Consider the following 21,458-nt stretch of genomic DNA (forward strand, 5'->3'; position numbering starts at 1 on the left):
TTTTCTTAGAAGCTTATTATGCCAGAGGATTCAGAACCTATACTTAGAAATACTTCTGTAATCTAGGCTGCCAAGACTGATTCCTCAACTCCTTAGACAACAGAGGCAATAAATTAAGACCTCAAAGGAAATTTAGCTTAATTCCAAAGTAAGCGATATCTGAGGAGATAATGGTTTGTACCAAACATTGTGCTATTTAAACACACCTCATTTTGAGACTAAGATCCAAGAAGCTTCTCTGGACTTGATTCCAAGGACACTGGTGGGAAAAGGTGGTAGATTTTTCCTGGCTCCCTCAGTCTATACATAGAACGGGTCTGGGAAATCCAGGTCTTGCCAGGATGGAGGCTAAGCTAACTCATCCCCCAGGGTATGTTTCCTGGGACCATCTTTGTACCAAACCCCTGAGATAGTTCTGGGAACTTCTGAAACTTCGCTAGTATTCTTACCACATTGGAGGATATATCTTCAAAGGAGTTAAATAAGCAAAAGAAAATGATGTCAAAGAGTTTAAGGAAGGTAAGTTGAGATGTAAGGGTAGTTATTTCATAAACATGAGAGTCTGATTTCTGCATCACTTCATGAAAGCTTTTAATTCTGATAAGAATAGTACAAGTTATGAGGTTGTTGGGGAATATGGGAAGGAAAGGCTCAGACTTAAAGTTTGTAGCACGTTCAACAGGAGGTAAGGTCTCCTACCCCAGCTGACCTTGTCTTTCACCTGGGTATCCAGCCTCTGGGAAGAACTGTGCACAGTATCTTGGCTGGGGCTATTACTAGGTGACCGTGTAGGGGACAAATGAGCAGCCAGCAACGCTAACTATCTTCTCCCTCCCCTCAACCTGTGAACAAAGTAAAGACTGGGCATATAAATGTTTCCTGGTACAGCCCCACCTTGTCAGCCAGTCATAAATACCAGCTGTATTACGAAGGCCTGGCTAAAGACATCATACGTTGCTTTCTCCATGTCCCTGGTGTCAATGATGTTGATATTTGGGCATGTCCTGGGGGAAGCTCAGATTTGCCCATATCCATCAGTGCTGTTCACTGGCTTCAGATAAAACTCCCACCTAATAAATGGTCCATGTGTTGGTGCTGGAGCCTGGGATAAGCTCCTTGGAGCTCAGAAGTCATTAGATGAAATATTCTTCCTTCTCCCTGTCCTTGGCTGAGTCACTCTCCATCTGGAGGATGGCACCGGGCTCGCCTTCTGCAGGTTCATAGGTGACGTAGCTGCCTTTGTTCTTGTATAGGTAAAAGAAGATGAAGATCACAACCGATAACAGTGTGAGGAAGACCACAGTGATGACAACTTGGGAAGGAGAGGGGAAATGCAGAGTTTTCAGGATTGAGGACATCTCAGGAATTCATTGGGTCACCCAAATTATATGATTCCCTCACTTTTTTCATAAGTATCCTCCTGTTCCAATTAACTAGCGTCCAACTTCCAAATCCATGTTCTCTCACCAAGCCCAACTTCATGGGACATGATATCTGAAGTCTCTTGGTATCTAAGCTAAGACCAAAGCTTTTGACTTCTGACAAAACTGAACTCACTCCCAACCAGTTCCTGATAATTGCAATAGAAACAGGAAGGAGGTAGATAGGAAATAGCTTATCCTGACAGGAAGAGTTTTTAAAACTCAGTCTCTTGTAGGGGTTTCTCTGATCCTTCCCATCCTCTTCCTCACCCACTCAACAAACCACAAATATCCTCATCCCTACCCACGTACTCTTGAGTGTAGTGCCATATGTACCTATATCTATTTGTGGCCACCTCCCAACCTATCATTTACTCGCAGTGCCTCTGACAGAAGGCTCTAAGAGTCTTTTTATAACCTTGTATGTGTAAGATAACCCACATGCCCAAACGAGCCTATTAATGGATTCGGTCCTTGATGTTATGGTGCTGTTCCCATATGGAGAAAATCCCAGCTTGTAACACTGGGTTTCAGGCTATTTGTGGAGTGAGATGGCTCCTGGTCCCTAAAGGTCCCTCGGATTTGACTCAAAACATTTGTTACCTGCAATGAGTGCTGTGCTGGCTTCAGCTTCTGGGGACAGGGCCTCAGGGGCCTGCAGGATTGGGGTGGTCATGAGTTCTTCTCCGGGCAAAGCTGGAAAAGTGGAAAAGGAAGATGTGGTCATTTTTTTGTTCTAATACACATGGTTGTCTTTCAGATTTCACCACTTCACTTTCTTCCCTGTTCAAAAGTTTACCACTGCACTCCTTACAGTAAATCCATATAGAAAAACCTGGAGAATAGAGGAGAAAATAAACCAATAACCAAGGACAACATTCTGATGGATTTCTGTCTTCTAATAAAGTGGTTAAAAGTATGGGCTGTGTGACCTTGGAAAATTACCTAACCCCTCTATGCATGTTTCCTCATGTGCAAAATGGACATACTAGAACTTACTTCATAGGGTTGTTGTGACATCTAACTAACTCACTAAGAGCTAGCTATTTACTGGGAATGCGTATTTTTACATAAATGAGATCAAATGTTGAACGTATATACTGTGCGTACTTTTTTACTTTATATTTTATGGCACATGCATTTTTCAATATAAAGTGTTTTAAACATTATTTTTAAATAATGAAATAATACTCCTCTCTTATTAAAACCCTTTTCCACACTTCCAGAATAGGTTCTGCAATTTGAAACGTTCTGAAACAAGGTCCCCTATCCCAAAACATATCCGGCACTCCCTGTTATGGCTTGATTTTCATCCCCTAAAAAGTATGTGTTGTAAATCCTAACCTCTATGCCTGTGATTATAATCCCATTTGAGAATGGGTTGTCTTTGTTATGTTAATGAGACAGGATTAGTGTAGGGTATGTCTTGAGTCAATTTCTTTTGAGATATAAAAAAAAACCCATAGCCATTGAGTTGTTTCCAACTCAGTGATCCTACAGGGCAGAGCAGAACTGCCCCATAGGGTCTCCAAGGCTGTAAATCTTTACAGAAGCAGACTGCCACATCTTTCTCTCTCAGGGCAGTTGATGGGTTCAACCCACCAACCTTTTGGTTACGGCCAAGTGCTTGACCACTGTGCCACCAGAGCTCATGGGGCTTTTGAGATATAAAAGGGATTAAAACAAGCAAGCTAAGAAGCAAAGATGGGGGAAGACATATACCAAGATACGTGAAGCTCGCCCAGGACCAGAAGCTGAAACAAACAAGGACCTTCCTCAAGAGACAACAGAGAAAAAGCCTTCCCCTAGAGTTGGCACCCTGAATTCAGACTTCTAGCTTCCTAAACTGAGAAACTCCCATGTGTCTGTCAGTTTGTCGTACTGTGGGGGCTTGTGTGTTGCTGTGATGCTGGAAGCTATGCCACCGGTATTCAGATACCAGCAGGGTCACCCATGGAGGACAGGTTTCAGCTGAGCTTCCAGACTAAGACAGGAAGAAGGACCCGGCAGCCTACTTCTGAAAAGCATTAGCCAGTGAAAACCTTATGAATAGCAGTGGAACATTGTCTGATACAGTGCTCCAAGATGAGCCCCCCAGGTTGGAAGGCACTCAAAAGATGACTGGGGAAGAGCTGCCTCCTCAAAGTAGAGTCAGCCTTACTGACGTGGATGGAGTAAAGCTTTCAGGACCTTCATTTGCTGATGTGGCATGACTCAAAATGAGAAGAAACAGCCACAACATCCATTAATAATTGGAACCTGGAATGTACGAAGTATGAATCCAGGAAAACTGGAAATTGTCAAAAATGAAATGGAACACATAAACATCGATATCCTAGGCATTAGTGAGCTGAAATGGACTGGTATTGGCCATTTTGAATCAGACAATTATATAGTCTACTATGCTGGGGATGACAACTTGAAGAGGAATGGTGTTGCATTCATTGTCAAAAAGAGCATTTCAAGATCTATCCTCAAGTACAATGCTGTCAGTGATAGGATAATATCCATACGCCTACAAGGAAGACCAGTTAATACGACTATTCAAATTTACGCACCAACAACTACAGCCAAAGATGAAGAAATAGAAGATTTTTATCAGCTGCTGCAGTCTGAAATTGATCGAACATCCAATCAAGATGCATTGATAACTACTGAGGATTGGAACGCAAAAGTTGGAAACAAAGAAGGACCAGTAGTTGGAAAATACAGCCTTGGTGATAGAAACAATGCCAGAGATCGAATGATAGAATTTTGCAAGACCAATGACTTCTTCCTTGCAAATACCTTCTTTCACCAACATAAATGGCGACTATACACATGGACCTCGCCAGATGGAACACAGAGAAATCAAATTGACTACATCTGTGGAAAGAGATGGTGGAAAAGCTCAATCTCATCAGTCAGAAGAAGGCCAGGGGCTGACTGTGGAACACACCATCAATTGCTCATATGCAATTTCAAGCTGAAACTGAAGAAAATCAGAGCAAGTCCATGAGAGCCAAAATATGACCTTGAGTATATCCCACCTGAATTTAGAGACCATCTCAAGAACAGATTTGATGCATTGAACACTAGTGACCGCAGACCAGACGAGTTGTGGAATGACTTCAAGGACATCATCCATGAAGAAAGCAAGAGGTCACTGAAAAGACAGAAAAGAAAAAAAAGACCGAGATGGATGTCAGAGGAGACTCTGGAACTTGCTCTTGAGCATCGAGCAGCTAAAGCAAAAGGAAGAATTGATGAAGTAAAAGAACTGAACAGAAGATTTCAAAGCGTGGCTCAAGAAGACAAAGTAAAATATCATAATGACATGTGCAAAGAGCTGGAGATGGAAAACCAAAAGGGAAGAACATGCTTGATGCTTTTCAAGCTGAAAGAACTGAAGAAAAAATTCAAGCCTCGAGTTGCAATAGTGAAGGATTCCATGGGGAAAATATTAAACGACACAGGAAGCATCAGAAGAAGATGGAAGGAATACACAGAGTCATTATACCAAAAAGAATTAGTCGATATTCAACCATTTCAAGAGGTGGCATATGATCAGGAACCGATGGTACTGAAGGAAGAAGTCCAAGCTGCTCTGAAAGCACTGGTGAAAAACAAGGCTCCAGGAATTTATGGAATATCATTTGAGATGTTTCAATAAACGGATGCAGCACGGGAGGTGCTCACTCATCTATGCCAAGAAATATGGAAGACAGCTTCCTGGCCAAGTGACTGGAAGAGATCCATATTTACGCCTATTCCCAGGAAAGGTGATCCACCTGAATGTGGAAATTATAGAACAATAACATTAATATCACACACAAGCAAAATTTTGCTGAAGATCCTTCAAAAACGGCTGCAGCAGTATATCGACAGGGAACTGCCAGAAATTCAGGCTGGATTCAGAAGAGGACGTGGAACCAGGGATATCATTGCTGATGTCAGATGGATCCTGGCTGAAAGCAGAGAATACCAGAAGGATGTTTACCTGTGTTTTATTGAGTATGCAAAGGCATTCCAGTGTGTGGATCGTAACAAACTATGGATAACACTGCGAAAAATGGGAATTCCAGAACACTTAATTGTGCTTATGAGGAACCTTTACATAGATCAAGAGGCAGTTGTTTGGACAGAACAAGGAGATACTGATTGGTTTAAAGTTAGGAAAGATGTGCGTCAGGGTTGTATTCTTTCACCATACCTATATAATCTGTATGCTGAACAAGGAATACGAGAAACTGGACTATATGAAGAAGAACAGGGCATCAGGATTGGAGGAAGACTCATTAACAACCTGCGTTATGCAGATGACACAACCTTGCTTGCTGAAAGTGAAGAGGACTTGAAGCACTTACTAATGAAGATCAAAGACCACAGCCTTCAGTATGGATTGTACCTCAACATAAAGAAGACAAAAATCCTCACAACTGGACCAATGAGCAACATCATGATAAATGGAGAAAAGATTGAAGTTGTGAAGGATTTCATTTTACTTGGATCCACAACCAACAGCCACGGAAGCAGCAGTCAAGAAATCAAAAGACACATTGCATTGGGCAAATCTGCTGCCAAGGACCTCTTCAAAGTGTTGAAGAGCAAAGATGTCACCCTGAAGAATAAGGTGTGCCTGACCCAAGCCATGGTATTTTCAATGGCATCATATGCATGTGAGAGTTGGACAATGAATAAGGAAGACCAAAGAAGAATTGATGCCTTTGAATTGTGGTGTTGGCGAAGAATATTGAATATACCACGGACCGCCAAAAGAACGAACAAATCTGTCTTGGAAGAGGTGCGGCCAGAATGCTCCTTAGAGGCAAAGATGGCGAGACTGAGTCTTACATACTTTGGACATATTGTCAGGAGGGACCAGTCTCTGGAGAAGGACATCATGCTTGGCAGAGTACAGGGTCAGCAGAAAAGAGGAAGACCCTCAATGAGGTGGATTGACACAGTGGCTGCAACAATGGGCTCAAGCATAACAATGATTGTAAGGATGGTGCAGGACCGGGCAGTGTTTCGTTCTGTTGTGCATGGGGTCGCTGTGAGTTGGAGCCGACTCGATGGCACCTAACAACAAACTGAGAAAATAAATTTGTTTGTCAAAGCCATCCACTTGTGTTTCTGTTGTAGCAGCACTCCCTGTTATGGGTCTATCTATTCTACAGAGCCTGATAGCCCGACCCCTACAGTCATTACCCAAGGTCAGAACACTACAAATGTAACGGTCTCAGTAGTTGTTTGCTGCCATTGAGTCACCCCTCCTCTCACCCCGACTCACGGGGGCCCCATACACAATGGAACGAAATGCTGGTCAGTTCTGCGGCATCTCCGCAATTGTTGGCAAATTGGACTGTTGTGATCCATAGAGCTTTCATGGACTGATTTTTTGGAAGTAGACCCCAGGCCTTTTTCCCTAGTCTGTCTTAATCTAGAGGCTCTGTTGGAACCTGTTCAGCATCATAGCAAGCCTCCACTGAGAGGGGTGGTGGCTGTGCATGAAGTGCACGGACCGGACCAGGAATTGAACTCAAGTCTCCTGCATGGAAGGCGAGAACTGGTCTCTGGAAGTCCCTGTAAGTGTTTACACAGTAAGTCAGGAAGTCCTTCAGTCATCTTCTAATTAACATTTTAGAGTAGAGGTTTGGAAAGGTAACAATTAAGCAGAGGTTACTGCAGGACAGAGGTATCCTGGGGAAAACAGGCTGGCTGACCCTGAAACCACCCACAGGAGGCATCTCAATAATTCAGTAAGTTGTAACATTTCTTAATTGTGTTATTCAATAAATTATAACAGCAGCATTCATTAACTGCCTATGCTTTGTAGGCACTGTGCTAGACACGCTGGGACAAAATGGTGAGCAAAACAGATACGGCCTGCCTCCACTGAGCTTACCCTCTGCCACATCACACAGTTCACTGAGCTGTGACAAACGTGACACTTAGGAAAGCATGTGGTGGAGACTACACCTGATCTAGTCTTCCAGTCAGAAATGACCTCCCACACAAGTAATATTTGAGCTGGGAGCTGGGGTAGGAGTTTACTGGGTAAAAGGGGCGTGGGGCAGATTCTTAGCAGAGGGAAGAACCTGGGTCAAATCTCTGAGATAGGAGGGCTCAAAGGTTCTCGAGTTCAGAGTGTGAGCATGATTCCTGTCCAGTTTCCATCTCACTGTTGGGTGCCCATCAAGTCAATTTCAACTCATAGCGGCCCCACGTGACAGAGTAGAACTGCCCCACAGGGTTTCCTAGGCTGTAATCTTTACAGGAGCAAGATCACCAGGTCTTTCTTCCACTGAGCTGCTGGGTGAATTTGAACCACCAACCTTTTGGTTAGCAGTCAAGCTCTTAACTGTTGTGCCACTAGGGCTCCTCAGTTTCCAATCCATCTAGGACAAATGACATAAAATCATCGGCGGTGGTCTGGTGAGCCTGGGAGCAGTGATAAGAGGGGCCAGTGGTGTGGTAGAAAATTTTCACCTAGGCCAAGGGGAGGCCTGATGACCATCCTAGTCCTGCAACAGAAGAAGCAGAAGTGGGCTGCCTAGAGTGCCTCTACCTCCCTAGGCCAGGCGAACATCTTCTCCATGGTTCTCCACTTTCTTTTCTTTAGGAATGGTAATATACTCAGCCACTTTGTGGACTTGGGCAAATGATTACATCTCTTGATTCATTCATCTATTCTTCTCCTCTTTACCAATGAGAATTATCTTACACTACTTAGCAGGGTTAAGGAGCCCTGTTGGTGAAGTAGTTAAGTACTTGGCTACTAACCAAAAGGTCAGTGGTTCGAACCCACCAGTTGTTCTGTGGGAGAAAGATGTGACGATCTGCTCCCATAAAGATTATAGTCTTTGAAGCCCTACAGGGCACTTCTACTCTGTCCTATAGGGTCGCTATCGGGTTGTTACGAGTTGGAATCAACTTAATGGCAACAGGTTTACTTAGTGGGGTTATTGTGAAGATTGAATGGGAGGACATATAAGCATTACATATAATAGCTGCTACCTAAAATATTATATAGTGAAGCCTGTGAGAGCCGGAACTCAATGAGACTGTCTTGTTTTTCTGGGTCCCTCAAGTTTTCTGCCTTTGACAGGGTGCTTTTCTATTAAGAATCCTACCTCAGAAACAACCAGAGTTTTCCTTCTCTGACAGGTTTCCCCCTTACACAGTTTCTGGCTTTTACAGGTTTTACTGTGTAATTGTTTATATGCTTAGTGATTAAAAAGGAAGGCTGCTCTGGGTTTGAATTCTGATCCAGCACATTACTAGGTGAGCTCGAGGAAGTTACTGAACCTGAGCCTCAGTTTCCTGATTTGTAAAATGGGAGTGCAGCAAGCAGCTTCTAAGACGGCTCCCAATAATTCCTACCTACTGGCATTTACATCCTTGTGTAATCCTCTCCCCTTGTGTGTGGGCTGGATCCAGTGGCTTGCTTCTAACAAATCACTTCCAAACACTGTGATTTGGTCTGGCTCATGTGCTCTCTTTCTCTGTCTAGCTCTTCTTGCTTGCCCGCTCTGATGAACCAAACTACCATGTTGTGAGCAGCCTGTGGCCAACAACCACCAAGAATCAACAACAACCACCTTAGTCCAACAGCCAAAAAAAAACCAAACCAGTTGCCATCTAATTGATTCCAACTCATGGTGATCTCACATGTGCAGAGTAGAACTGCACTTAATAAGTTTTTCAAGGCTGTGACCTTTTGGAAGCAGATTGCCAGGCCTTTCCTCTGAGGCACCTCTGGGTGCATTTGAACTCTCAACCTTTTGTTAGTAGTCAAGTACTTAACCATTTACAACACCCAAAGGCTTCTCTCGCAGTCCAGGAAGAGCTAAATCCTGCCAACGACCACATAAGTGAGCTTGGAAGCAAATCTTTCCAAAGTTGAGCCTTGAGATGACTGCGGCCTCGACTTACGACATCTTGAATGGTCTTGTGAGAGGCCCTGAGCTAGAGGACCCAGCTAAACCAAGCCTAGATTTCTACTCCACAGCACTGTGAGATAAGAAATGTTGTTTAATGCCATTAAGTTTTGGGGTAATTTGTTACACAGCAACAGGTAACTAATACAGGTGGTAATAAAAGCTCTTCATAGGAGAAGGGCAGAGAAAGAACCAGGGTGGGAGGCGAGGATGTGGTACAGATCTCCTCCTCGCTTCCCTGCACCACTCAAAATCCATTCTTCCTTTTTCCCTAAGTTTCTATTCTAGTCCCATCCCCACCATGCCAAAAATTGTAAATCCCAGGTATTTAGAGAATTTGGACACATATAATTTACAAAAAGGAATTGTAAATTTAATTTGTAAATTAAAATAGAAAAAGAAAATGAGACCGTCCCTTAAGTTTTTCCCAACAACATTCCTTTAAAACAAAGGAGGAGGAATTAGTAGGGAAGAAACACACAGCAAGGAGAAGCCCTGAAATGTACCTACTTGATCATTACCTCAGAATGCTGCCCCTCACCCCACACACTTTCCTCCAAAACTCTCCCAGCACTGCACTCTGCTGTACCCCATCTTCTCACCATTGATACCTAGAGTTCTGTACAGTTGCTCCTAATTTTGCCTTTCTAAAACATTCCAAAGTACTGAGAAGAATAATGCATGTACAACCAAAAAAAAGCCAAACCCATTGCCATCGAGTCGATTCCAGCTCATAGCAACCCCCTATAGGACAGAGCAGAACTGCTCCATAGAGATTCCAAGGAGTACCTGGTAGTATCAAACTGGCAACCTTTTGGTTAGCAGCTGTAGCTTTTAACCACTACGACACCAGGGTTTCCAAAGCTTGTATAGGAGGTATAATATAAAGACGGATAAGATTCAGTTAAGATCCCCAGGTGGCACAGGCAGTTTGCACTTGACTGCTAACCTAAAGGTTAGTGGTTTGAACCCAGCCAGTGGTACCATGGAAGACCTGGAGATCTGCTTCCATTAAGATAACTGCCAAGGAAACCCTACGGAGTAGCTGTACGGTAGTCCCCCACCCCATCCACGGGGATACATTCCAAGACCCCCAAGTGGACACCTGAAACCGCGGATAGTATTGAACCCCATACATACTATGTTTTTTCCTATACGTACATACCTGTGATAAAGTTTAATTTATAAATGGACACGTTAAGAGATTAACAATAACTAATGATAAAATAGAACGATTATTAAGTAAAATAAGGGTTCATTGAACACAAGCACTGCGATACCTCGACAGTCAATCTGATAACCCAGACGGCTACTAAGTGACTGATGGGTGGGTAGTATTTACAACGTGGATACACTGGACTAAGACGATTCACCTCCCAAGCTGGCTGGAGCCGTACGGTGCAAGATTCATCACGCTACTCAGAACAGCACATAATTTAAAACACATGGAGTCGTCAGGCATTGGAATAGACTCGATGGAAACTAACACCAATTAATTAATCAACTACAATTTACTTTACACTTATCATGTGCCAGAGAGGTGTATCTAGGATACGGCAGGTATGTCAAGTGCCCTGGGTGCCGCTTGAGGGGGTGTGTGCGTACCAATGAGCAGTGTCTGTTGGCTATCGCCATTTCCATTGCCACCATGAGAGATCATTCAGCAAGATAAAACTAATTGTGTAGGTGTTATCTTCTGTAGATATGCCACTGGCGCACAGAGGCACTGTTACAGATGCCGGGAACATAGGATTGAGATCAACAAGTCAAGGGACCTGGCCATGGAGCTCAATCTCTGAGGGCTCAGAGAACAGATAAATGTGTGTCTCTAGAAAGCAAATCTGAAAGGGAAGATGATTCGTGGCTAGGAAGTTCTGTAAAGGATCCCAGTTATAACAGCTGGTATTTACCAAACCCCTGCTTTGTGTCAGGTGCTTTAATATAGTTATTAATTCTTACAACATCATTCACTTGAAAGCAGGGTGTTTTTGTTTGCTGATGCGTGCCCTGAGACCCAGGGAGAGTTAAGTGACTTGCTTCATATTATGTACAAATGAAGAGTGGATGCAGCCAAGATCTGAATCCAGGACTACCAGCTCCAAAGCCCAAGCAAGGTATCTATACTAAACCTTCCTACCACTGTTCTTTTTTTTTTTTCTTCTTCTTCTTCTAATGGGAAAAAGAGGAAGAGGTAATGAAAGCTATCCAAGAGGCAGCACAACAAGGTTTCCAAAACCTTCAAGGGTTTAAAAATGTGGATAAAGGTGGAAGAAAAACAGATGACCACAATCAAATACAAGATGGTGCTACAAAGAGTGGCCCTTGAACATGAACTCGCTCATAGGCAAGTCACAGAGGAATGATGTCAGTATAATGGGGAAGTTATGTTGGTTCGTACGCAACTTCCACAGCTTTAATGTTTGACCTTATCAGGGGAAGCTGTCTCACAACTAAAGACAGCACTAAGCAATATAGGAAGACCTTAAGAAAAAAACAGGAAGTTCTTTAGAAGAAGTACCTTTCTTTGGGTAGTTATTAGTAGGTTTCTACTTAGGTTAAAAGGAGCCCTGGTAGTACAACTTGTTAAGCGTGCCTCTGCTAAGGGTTCGAACCTACCCAGTAGCTCTATGGGAGAAAGACCTGGCAATCTGCTTCCATAAAGATTACAGCCTAGAAAACCCCATGGGGCAGTTCTACTCTGTCACATGGGGTTGTTATAAGTCAAAATCAACTCAATGGCACCTAACAACAACTGATGTTAAACCTTCAGGTGAAGCAGTAAGTGCAGATGAAAAAGGCACAAAGAAATCTCCCTCTATTATGAAACAATGGGTTAATGAAGAAGACAGGCCCTAGATCAGATTTTTTTTTCTGATGAAAACGGTCTCTATTAGAAGTGAAGGCTCTCTGGAGCCTACATCTAAAAGGAGGAAGCACGCGGCCAGGGTACGAGACTGCAAAGGACTGACTGGGATTCTAGGTTCAAATGCTAGTGGAGGTTTAACTCTGCCAGTATTTTTATTGGGATTGTTATTGTATTAGGGCTCTGGTTCCAAAGTTCCATAAGTTTTGGGTTGTCTGCCCAATCCTGTTCTTCCTATATGCCCTCTTATTTCTAAGTATGCGATTTCAGAAAGTGAGTTGTTTAATATCAGAGAAAGCAGAGCTCCCCCAGCCCTTTTTACTCCCATTTCCTATCAAAGCACTAAAGAAGTGGCAGGAACACTGGGGAAGTAGAGAAGTCAGTTCAAGAGAAAGGAAGCAACCCAAAGAATACCAGGCTAATCTAAAAAAGATCCACATAAATGACAGCCAAGGGCACTGTTGGTAACTTAAAGAGAGGGACCAGGACCCTGAAGGGCTAATGGGAAGGAGGTGGTTTCTGTGCACAACAAACTGGTGAGCTGAAGATGGTTCCCTAGGAAAATTCTAGAACAAGTTATTAAGGCCTGCTTTAAAGGCCTTGACCTTGAAACAGCAAGTATTAGGAGCCAGCAGAGGACTACTAAGAGCAAAGGGTCAGACAAGCCATACAGTCTTCTTAAACTGAGGTTCCAGGTTCACAGAAAGGGAAATTAAAAAGTTAATTTGGCAAGGATTTATCAATTGTGTCCTCTGTGCCAGGCTCCAGCATAGATCAGTGCACACAACAGATAAAAAACCTCACTTTCATCCAATTTGCATTCATAGAGGGTGATCTGTTCCCATAAAGATTACCCATTGCTGTCAAGTCAATTCTGACTCATGGCAACACTGGGGAGCAGCTGGATTCGAACTGCTGACCTTTTGGTCAGCAGTTGAGCTCTTAACTGCTGTGTCACCAGGTCCCCCCCATAATGATTACAATCTTGGAAACCCTATGGGGCAGTTCTACTCTACCCTATAGGGCCGTTATGACATGGAATCGACTCAAGGACACATGATAATAACAATGGAGGGTTCAGAAGAAGGACAATAAGCAAAATAAGTAAATAACAGACATGCTATATTAGATGCTGATTAGTCTTGGAAGAAGTGGGGCCAGAATGCTCATTACAGGCAAGGATGGCGAGACTGCATCTTACATACTTTGGACATGTTGTCGGGAAGGATCAGTCCCTGGAGAAGGACATCATGCTTGGCAGAGTACAAGGTCAGCAGAAAAGAGGAAGACCCTCAACGAGGTGGATTGACACAGTGGCTGCAACAATGAGCTCAAGCATAACAACGATTGTAAGGATGGAGCAGGACCGGGCAGTGTTTCGTTCTGTTGTGCATAGGGTTGCTATGAGTTGGAACCGACTGGATGGCACCTAACAACAACAACAATAAGGAAAAAAAAACAAGCAGGAAAGGAGACAGGGAGTGGGGTGTAGGTGGAGATTACAATTTTAAATAGGTGGTCAGGGAAAGGCTTACTGATGAGGTGACTTGAGTAAGGACCTAAAGGAGATGAGAGAGAGCCACGCAGACACCTAGGGAGGAACATTACGGGCAGAAGGAATAGCAAATTTAAGGTAGGGCCTTCAGTAACATTGAAAAGCATGCTAAAGGCACAGCATGGAGGCCACTTGACTGGAGTGGAGGGAGCAAGGGGGAGAGTATAATGTGGGCCTTGTACACTAAGGTATGGGCTTTTAAGCGAGTAAGGCTTTCACACAGGTAAAGACTTTTACATGCTTAAGGATTTTACACTGAATGGGATGGAAAGCTTTTGGAGGGTTTTAAGCAGAGGAGGGATCTGACATATTTTAAAGCAGTGCTTCTCAGATTTTGTTGTGCCTAAGAATCTCTTGTTAAAATGCAGATTCTGATTCAGTAGCTCTGGGAAGGGGCCTCAGATTCCAAAGACCACACTTTTAAAGCAGAAATTGATTTTAAAGGATCCCTCTGACTACGCTGTGGAGAACAGGGTGTGGGAAGGTGGGGACAGTGTAGAAGCAGATTGCACCTGGCACAAGGGTACAGCTGCATCCACCCAAAGGTGGACTGGGTCTGGCCCAGTGAGAAAGTGGTAGGATTCTGGACATAATTTGAAGACAGAACTGGAAAGATTTGATGTGGGGTGGAGTCAAGGATGACACCAAGGTTTTGGGTCTGAGTAACAAGGGAGGGGGCAGTGGTGGTTTAGAGTAAGTCCAGCCTCTGTACCTTCACACATGGCACTACCTTTACCTGGAATACCAACTGCACCTCTGTTTGCCCTTTCAAAGGACTATTAAGTAGGGGGAAACCCTACTTAATAGGTAGCTTAGCGGTTAAGTGGGTTAAGTGCTATGCTACGGGCTGCTAACCAAAAGGTCGGCAGTTTGAACCTACCAGGTGCTCCTTGGAAATTCTATGGGGCAGTTCTGCTCTCTCCTATAGGGTTGCTACGAGTTGGAATCAACCCGACACAAGGGATTAAGTAGGGGAGTAATTGACTATCAAGGAATGGAGCGATGCCAGTTTAGACAGAGCTTTCTTCTGCTGGGATTTGACCTTGGTTCTTTTTGAATTGCTATCTTATGTCAAGCCACGCCAGGGCCAAATTAAGGCCTTTATGTAATTAAAATATATATATATTAAGCCTCAAAATAGGTATAAAAAAAATATTAAGGAAGTCCAATTAAGTCATTTTGCCTTATGATAATAACTCTTTTCTGTTTGTCCATTCTTAATACATAAAATTTTTTGCAAGATCTTTCGTTTTGGCATTCCAGTTCATTAGTGCCTTAGTTTTTCCTTTGGGTAAATGCAGACCCATGCCTACCTGAGGGAGGCCTGACAGATGTGTGAAAGACTCAAAGCTAGGTGAGCAACCAATAAGCTGATAAACAGAAACAGATTTTAATTGATTGGAGAAATGGGCCAAATGAGTAAGATGTAAATTTAACAGATTACTTGCTCTGCTCGTGGGTCCAGGAAAGCAACCACTCACTAACAGAGAATGGGGAAGCCACGGCTCAGCAGCAGCATGTATAAGGGACTTACAAGGGAACTCCTAAAAAATATCCTTGCTACTGACAAGGATACACCCCAAAATAGCAACACGAGGCATGGAATTTTGGGTGATTCGTATTTTCTTCTATATGTGTTCCTTTATCTTCCAGATTTTTTACAACAATCAAGAACTACATTTGTAATCAGAAAAATTTTAAAACCTGCTATTATTTTAGGCGCCATTAACTATGGTAGAAACTAGACACAGGCAGATTTCTCCCTAACAGAAGGAATAACTTCCTAATAGGCAGGGCGAAACTAGACAAATAAACACAAAACCCACTGCCATCGAGTCGGACTCATAGCAACCCTATAGGACAGAGTAGAACTACCCCATAGGGTTTCCAAGGATGTAAATCTTTATGGAAGGAGAGTGCCACATCTTTCTCCTGTGGAGTGGCTGGTGGGTTCGAACAGTCGACCTTTTGGTAAGTAGCCCAGTGCTTAACCACTGCGCAACTAGGGCTCCTTCCTTCATCTCCAAGGACTACATTTGTAATCAGAAAAACTAAAAAACTTGCTATTATTTTAGGTGCCATTAGTACAAATATGGTAGAAACTAGAGAGAGACAGATTTCTTCCCAACAGAAGGGATAACTTCCTAACTAGGCAAAGCCTTCATGGGATATTGGAGAGAGAATTCTAGCACAAAATGGGTAGCTGAACTAGCTGACCCTCAGGGCCCCTCTCAGCCTTAATTTTGGGATTTTTATAAATTGAAAGTGTTCCATCAGAACCGTCTTCAAAATAAAATTTTCAAACTGTTGAAATCCCAGTAAAATCCGTACTTTAGGTAATAGTATTGTACCAATGCCAATTTCTTAGTTTTGACAAATGTACCATGGTCATGTAAGATGTTATTAGTATTGGAGGAAAGTGACTAAAAGGTACAGGGAACTCTATATTATTTTTGCAACTTTTCTGTAAATCTAAAATTACCCAAAAATAAAATATTTATTAAAGAAAAAAATCAAATTTTCAAACTTCATGCCATACAAGAGTTTTTCTCAGACTAAAGGTGTCCCGAGAACGCATGAGCTAGAGTCTTCAGGCTCCAAGTATCAGTATAATAATCTGCGTTTGTGATTTACTTCCACTCCAGGAGTCTGATGTAGACAGGGCTGGTATTATCATTATATACAGGCCAGAAAACTGAGGCAGCTCAGAAAGCTGAATCAACCAGCTCAGGTTCACTTAGTGGTCAGCTCAGCCAGGTTTCAAACCTGTCTCCTAATTCCAAGGTTCTTTCTACCATACACTACCAATTAACTCTCCAGTTTCTGGGACCAACCCTACTCCACCCCCAGCTAACATTTTATTTATGTGTCCACTGGCTTGGTTCTCTCAGTTTTATTATAGACTGAAAAGGGTGTTCACTGTAGCACTGTTTTCAAGAGTGGCCCATACCTAAACGTCCACTGCTAGGGGAGTCATCAAATAGATTACAGGTCATCTGTTCTAGAAACACTATACAACTGTTAAGAAGAATGTGGTGGATATGCAATTACTGGAACAGGATGTATGGTTAGGTGAAAAAAAGTAAATTGCCAGATGGTATGGCATAAAGATTACAGTCTAGAAAACCCCACGGGGCAGTTCTACTCTGTCACATGGGGTTGCTATGAGTTGAAAATTGATTGCATGGCACCCAACAACAACAAAAAATGTGTAATATGATCTCATCCTTGTAAAAATTTTAATTAAAAGTCAAGCTATAAACTCGCATGTATAACGTGTCTGTATTTTTTTTTTTATGTGCACAGGGAAAGGTCTGGAAGGCTATTATTCCCTGAGGGGCATTGCTCCATTATCACCTGTTTCTACCTGTTTCTCTTCTGTCTCAGACTTGGAAAGACTGTAGCACTTTTTTTTTTTTTTAATTTTAGGGAGGAGGCCAGGGCAGTGGACAGCAAGATTTAAGACCCTACCCAAATCCAACAGCAGATGAACTTCAAGATCTCTTTTGCTCATTCACTCTTTTTTTCCTCATTAACCCAGTTACTAGTTGGCTCCTTTGTGGCCCTCATTCCTTATTTGAGCTCAATCTCTTATCACTGAGGTATCAGATCATTTGCCTCCTGAGTCTGCCAACCTACTTATTTGTTCTAGACCTGCTCAACAAAGGGCAGCTTCCCCCATTCTCCTTTCTGTGGGAACTTGCCCTGGAATTCTGCTCCCTTTCTCCTTCCTTCTCTTTTATGTATACCGGCCAGTGGGGTGGAGTGAGATGTTGGGAGCAGTGTACCATGACAGAAAGAAAACAAGCTTTGGAGGAAATCAGACCTGGCACAAAATCCTGCCTCTGCCATTATTAACTGCATGACCTCGGGAAGATTTCTTAACCTCTTGGAAAATGTCTTGGCTTCTGTTTCTGCCTCTGTAAAATGGGAGTAAAACCTGCTTCACAGGGTTGTGGTGAGGATTAAGTGAGATGAAAAATGTGAAGTGTCTCCCACAAGATGAGGACAACCTAGGAGGTAGCTAGTGTGATTAGGTGGCTTTATCTGGTGGGATGAGCAGAGCCCATAATGCAAGACTCCACTCTGCCTACTTCCAGCAGGGTTGGACTTAACCTCTCGCCACAGGAAGCACAGTGCCTAGGGCCACAATACTTTTAGGAGTCTGTTAAAATATTTTGTTTTAAAACCAGAAGGGAAAAACAAAACATTTAGACCAAGAAAATATTAATATTGTTATATTATTATGTTGTTAGTTGTCGAGTCGATTCTGACTCATGGTGATCCTGTGTGTGTAGAGTAGAACTGCTCCATGGGATTTTCAATGGCTGTGACATTTAGGGGGCAGATCACCAGGCCTGTCTTCCCAGGAACCTCTGGGTAGGTTTCAATCACCAACCTTTCAGCTAGTAATTGAGCATTTAACTGCTTTGCACCACCCAGGGACTCCTTCATATTATTATAGTCTTCCTTATATTAATGTAGTCAAAAATAAAAATTTTCATTTCTTTTTATGGAGAAAGGAGCCCACAAAGGCAAGAGTGGCCCACAAAAGTCATAACGCTGCCTGGATTTTCAATACTCCTAAAGGATATCTCCTTTAGGAAATCTTTATGGATTGGCTGGGGGAAAGGGATGTGGGGGGGTGCACAGGTGGCGAGGTAGGGGAAGAGAAGTACAAGGCAAGGGTGGAAGTCAAGAGCTGACCCTCAGTGATCCCACCCCTCAGAGTACAAGCCCTGCCTTTTTTTTTTTTTATTCCTGTCTCTCAACTTACACCTGCCTTGAACCCAATGGGTAGGGGACAATATGATATGTCCTGAAATACCATTTCACTCTTTGGGTCAAGAATGTAAATAATTCCCTTTTGCCCAAGTCCTAATCCCTCTGCCAAAATACCAACTCTTTTCCAGATGGGCAGCCTTGTTCTGGAGGTTCCCCACCGCGTCCTCCAGAACACTCCCCAGAGTAAGTCCAGCCTCTGTACCTTCTCACATGCTGCTTTTTCTGGAATACCCACCATACCCTTCTCTGCCTGTCCAAACCTTATCTATCCTTCAAGGGTACGGCTCAATCCCGTTCCCTGTTCATGAAGCCTTTGCTGACCAATCTCCTCACCAGACAAACAGTCTGAATTGTGCATGGTACCAGTCACAGAGGACACTCACTATCTTAGACTTCACCTAGGTTGTTACCTCACCTGTTTCCACATCTATAAATCAGGGAATGTCTGTCCTAAAGACAAACATGAACAAAGGTGTATAAACCAACCATGGTTTTTGATCCCCCTTCACCCTACTTATCACAATGAATACACCAGCCTGGTTATAAAATTAAGGGTGAGCATCCATTCTCAGTGCAATGAAAGAATCCCTGCCTGAGCATACTTCCAGAGAACAATGGGTTTTTGATGGTGGGTCTGTATCATTAGAGGAGTCGGATTAGAAAGCATGCAGAATCCTTTTCCAAGGAAAAGTGGATTTTCTAATAAGCACACAATAACAATAATAACTAATGGAACTGGGTGCTTACTGGATACTAGACACTGTTTTGACACTGAGCTGGGTTATCTCCTTTAATCTTCACAAATAGCATCATAAGATAGGTACTATTTTACCCATTTTACAAATGAGGAAAATGGAGCTTAGAGGTTAGATAACTCAAGGTCACAAAGTTTTAAGAGGTAGTCAGGAAATGGCCCAGGTCCTAGAAATTCAGCTTCGAACTGCACCAAAGTACACGCACCAGAGTAGCCTCCAGCTTTCTCCCAGGGCCTTTTCTAGAGGGAGACAGGCAGAGGGAGGTGGGAAGGTCATCCCATCAGGCTGAGGCCTCAGGAAATCTCAGGACTGGGCTGAGAGTGAATGTGGAACCAGTCTTTTCCATTCCAACTAGGAAAGGCCTTTACCTACCTCCTGGGGAAGACGTGGTTGGGAGGCTAGTCATTGCAGTCAGTGGATGAGGACCCTGAGAGAAGAGCAGATCTGCAGGAAGAGGGATAAAGACAGGAGTGAGGTGGGTGGATTCCTGGGTCTGGAGAGGCCTGGAAATCCTACGCCAGGTTTTCCTGAGTCCCTTCCCCATTTTCTCTCCCCTCCCCCCCACAACTCTGAGCTCAGAACCAGGGAGTTGGGAAAAAGAGGGAGTTACCCTAACCTGTCTCTGGTTTCTCTGAGTATCTCCTCGGGCTCCAGGTACCAAGATCACTCCACAAGAGCAGATCTGAGACCGCCTGTCTTTGAACGTCCTACCCCGAGATCCTTTCACCAGGCCACCATATTTACCTAAGAGATCTCCCACAGCCTAAGAAAGTTAGACAAAGGTATGCAAATTAGCAGCGGGCTCAGTTTCACCGAACTGCGGTAACAGGTATCCTGGGCTTCCGCTGCCCGGGGTTTCGGGCGGAGCCATCCACTAGGTGTCAGGAGAGGGCCAGGGAAGGTCAGGACCCACGCTGGGGCTCGGGTTCCGGAGTAGGAGCAGGTACGTGTCCTGGGAGAGGGGAGCTAGGCAAAGGAGACTGGAGATGAGGGTCCTCAGTCGCCTTTTGGCCTGTTTCAGACACCCAGTTCTACCGGCTCGGCCCACGCCCCAGTGCCACCTTCATTGTCCTCTGCGCCGTCGGCGCACAGCCTGCACGAGCCCCACTAGCCGACCGCAAGTGGCCGAACTCCACTTGGCTCCCACCCTGCGCCTCGGGCGCCCTGCGGACCCCAGACGCCTCTACGGACGCCAGAGGTCGCGCCCCGAGGACTGGAAGGGCTCGGTCCGTGGCTCCGGCCCCGCCCCTCACCCCCGCCTGGAGCCCTGGGGCGTTACCAGCGCAGGGCAGGCTCGCGGCGCTCGGAGGGGAGCCCGGCGCGCTCGGGGGGCTCCGCGCAGCCGCTGCGGGGGGGCTCCGGCCGAGGACCGAGCTCCAGCTGCTCTCGGTTGCGGTTGCTGCAGTGGCCGCGGTGACTGGGAGTGTGAGTGCGGCGGCCGGCTCGCCTAGCCTCCCGCCCTCGTAGGTCCCCTCCTTGGCGTGCTCACCTTTCCAGTTGGACGGGCTGCGGGGGAACGGGCCGGCGCCACTCCGCGCCTGCTTTTGAGCGGGGCGGGGGCGGGATCCGCAGAGACTCGCGGAGGCCGGGAGAGCCGACAGACTGCCGGACCGAGAGACCCGGCTGGAGGGAGACGCGGAGAGACGCGCAGCGTTAACTACAGAGGCCGGCCCGGGGTGGGGGTGGGGGGACAGACTGACTGGGTGGGACAGGAAAAGAGGAGAGAAACCGCCCTCTGCAGGTTCCCTCTGCCCGCCGGGCCGCCTCTGCTCCCGCGGGAGGAAAGGCTGCCTTTCCTTCTTCGATTGTCGCTTACTTTCCATCCGGAGCCGCTTCCTCCCTCGCCGCAGGCTCCAGAGGGGATGGCATCTGAGCCCTGGGCTAGCTAGCTGACATCCGTCCTATTTCCCCGGGATTGACCTTTGAGTTTTCAGCCAATATGGAAAGTTACATTTACTTGTGTTTGCATATCATTTACGTAAACAGGTCTGTGTCCAGAAGTTTGGGACAGAAGCTAACTTAGTAGGCACAGCTCAGGCCGTGAAGCTGGAAGGTGAGGTGGGGAGAGCTTTGCTTCACCCAAATCTTCCTTCTCCGACATTCTTCTGAGGCTGTGTATAACCGAGAGGTTAAGAACATCTTGGACTTTGGATTTAA

General features: G+C 44.6%; 1 protein-coding gene across 7 annotated transcripts; it reads right to left on the bottom strand.

Annotated features, from left to right (window-relative positions):
* Positions 1-508: 508 nt before the first annotated feature.
* SMAGP (small cell adhesion glycoprotein) lies at positions 509-21,183 on the bottom strand. 7 transcript variants are annotated; one of them, XM_049883157.1, is made up of 5 exons: positions 21,118-21,177; positions 19,918-20,064; positions 19,674-19,745; positions 2,025-2,117; positions 509-1,312 (listed from the first exon to the last, which is right to left on the bottom strand). In XM_049883157.1, the coding sequence occupies exons 3-5, from the start codon at positions 19,705-19,707 to the stop codon at positions 1,134-1,136; spliced, it is 306 nt and encodes a 101-aa protein (XP_049739114.1). In that variant the 5' UTR covers positions 19,708-19,745; positions 19,918-20,064; positions 21,118-21,177; the 3' UTR covers positions 509-1,133. The 7 variants fall into 7 exon arrangements, with proteins under 7 accessions (XP_049739114.1, XP_049739115.1, XP_049739112.1 ...); XM_049883158.1 differs by lacking the exon at positions 21,118-21,177 and adding an exon at positions 20,363-20,522; XM_049883155.1 differs by lacking the exon at positions 19,918-20,064 and having other exon boundaries at positions 20,791-21,180.
* Between the last annotated feature and the right edge of the window lie 275 nt (positions 21,184-21,458).

This window comes from Elephas maximus, chromosome 4 (assembly GCF_024166365.1).
Source record: "Elephas maximus indicus isolate mEleMax1 chromosome 4, mEleMax1 primary haplotype, whole genome shotgun sequence".
NCBI lineage: Eukaryota > Metazoa > Chordata > Mammalia > Proboscidea > Elephantidae > Elephas > Elephas maximus.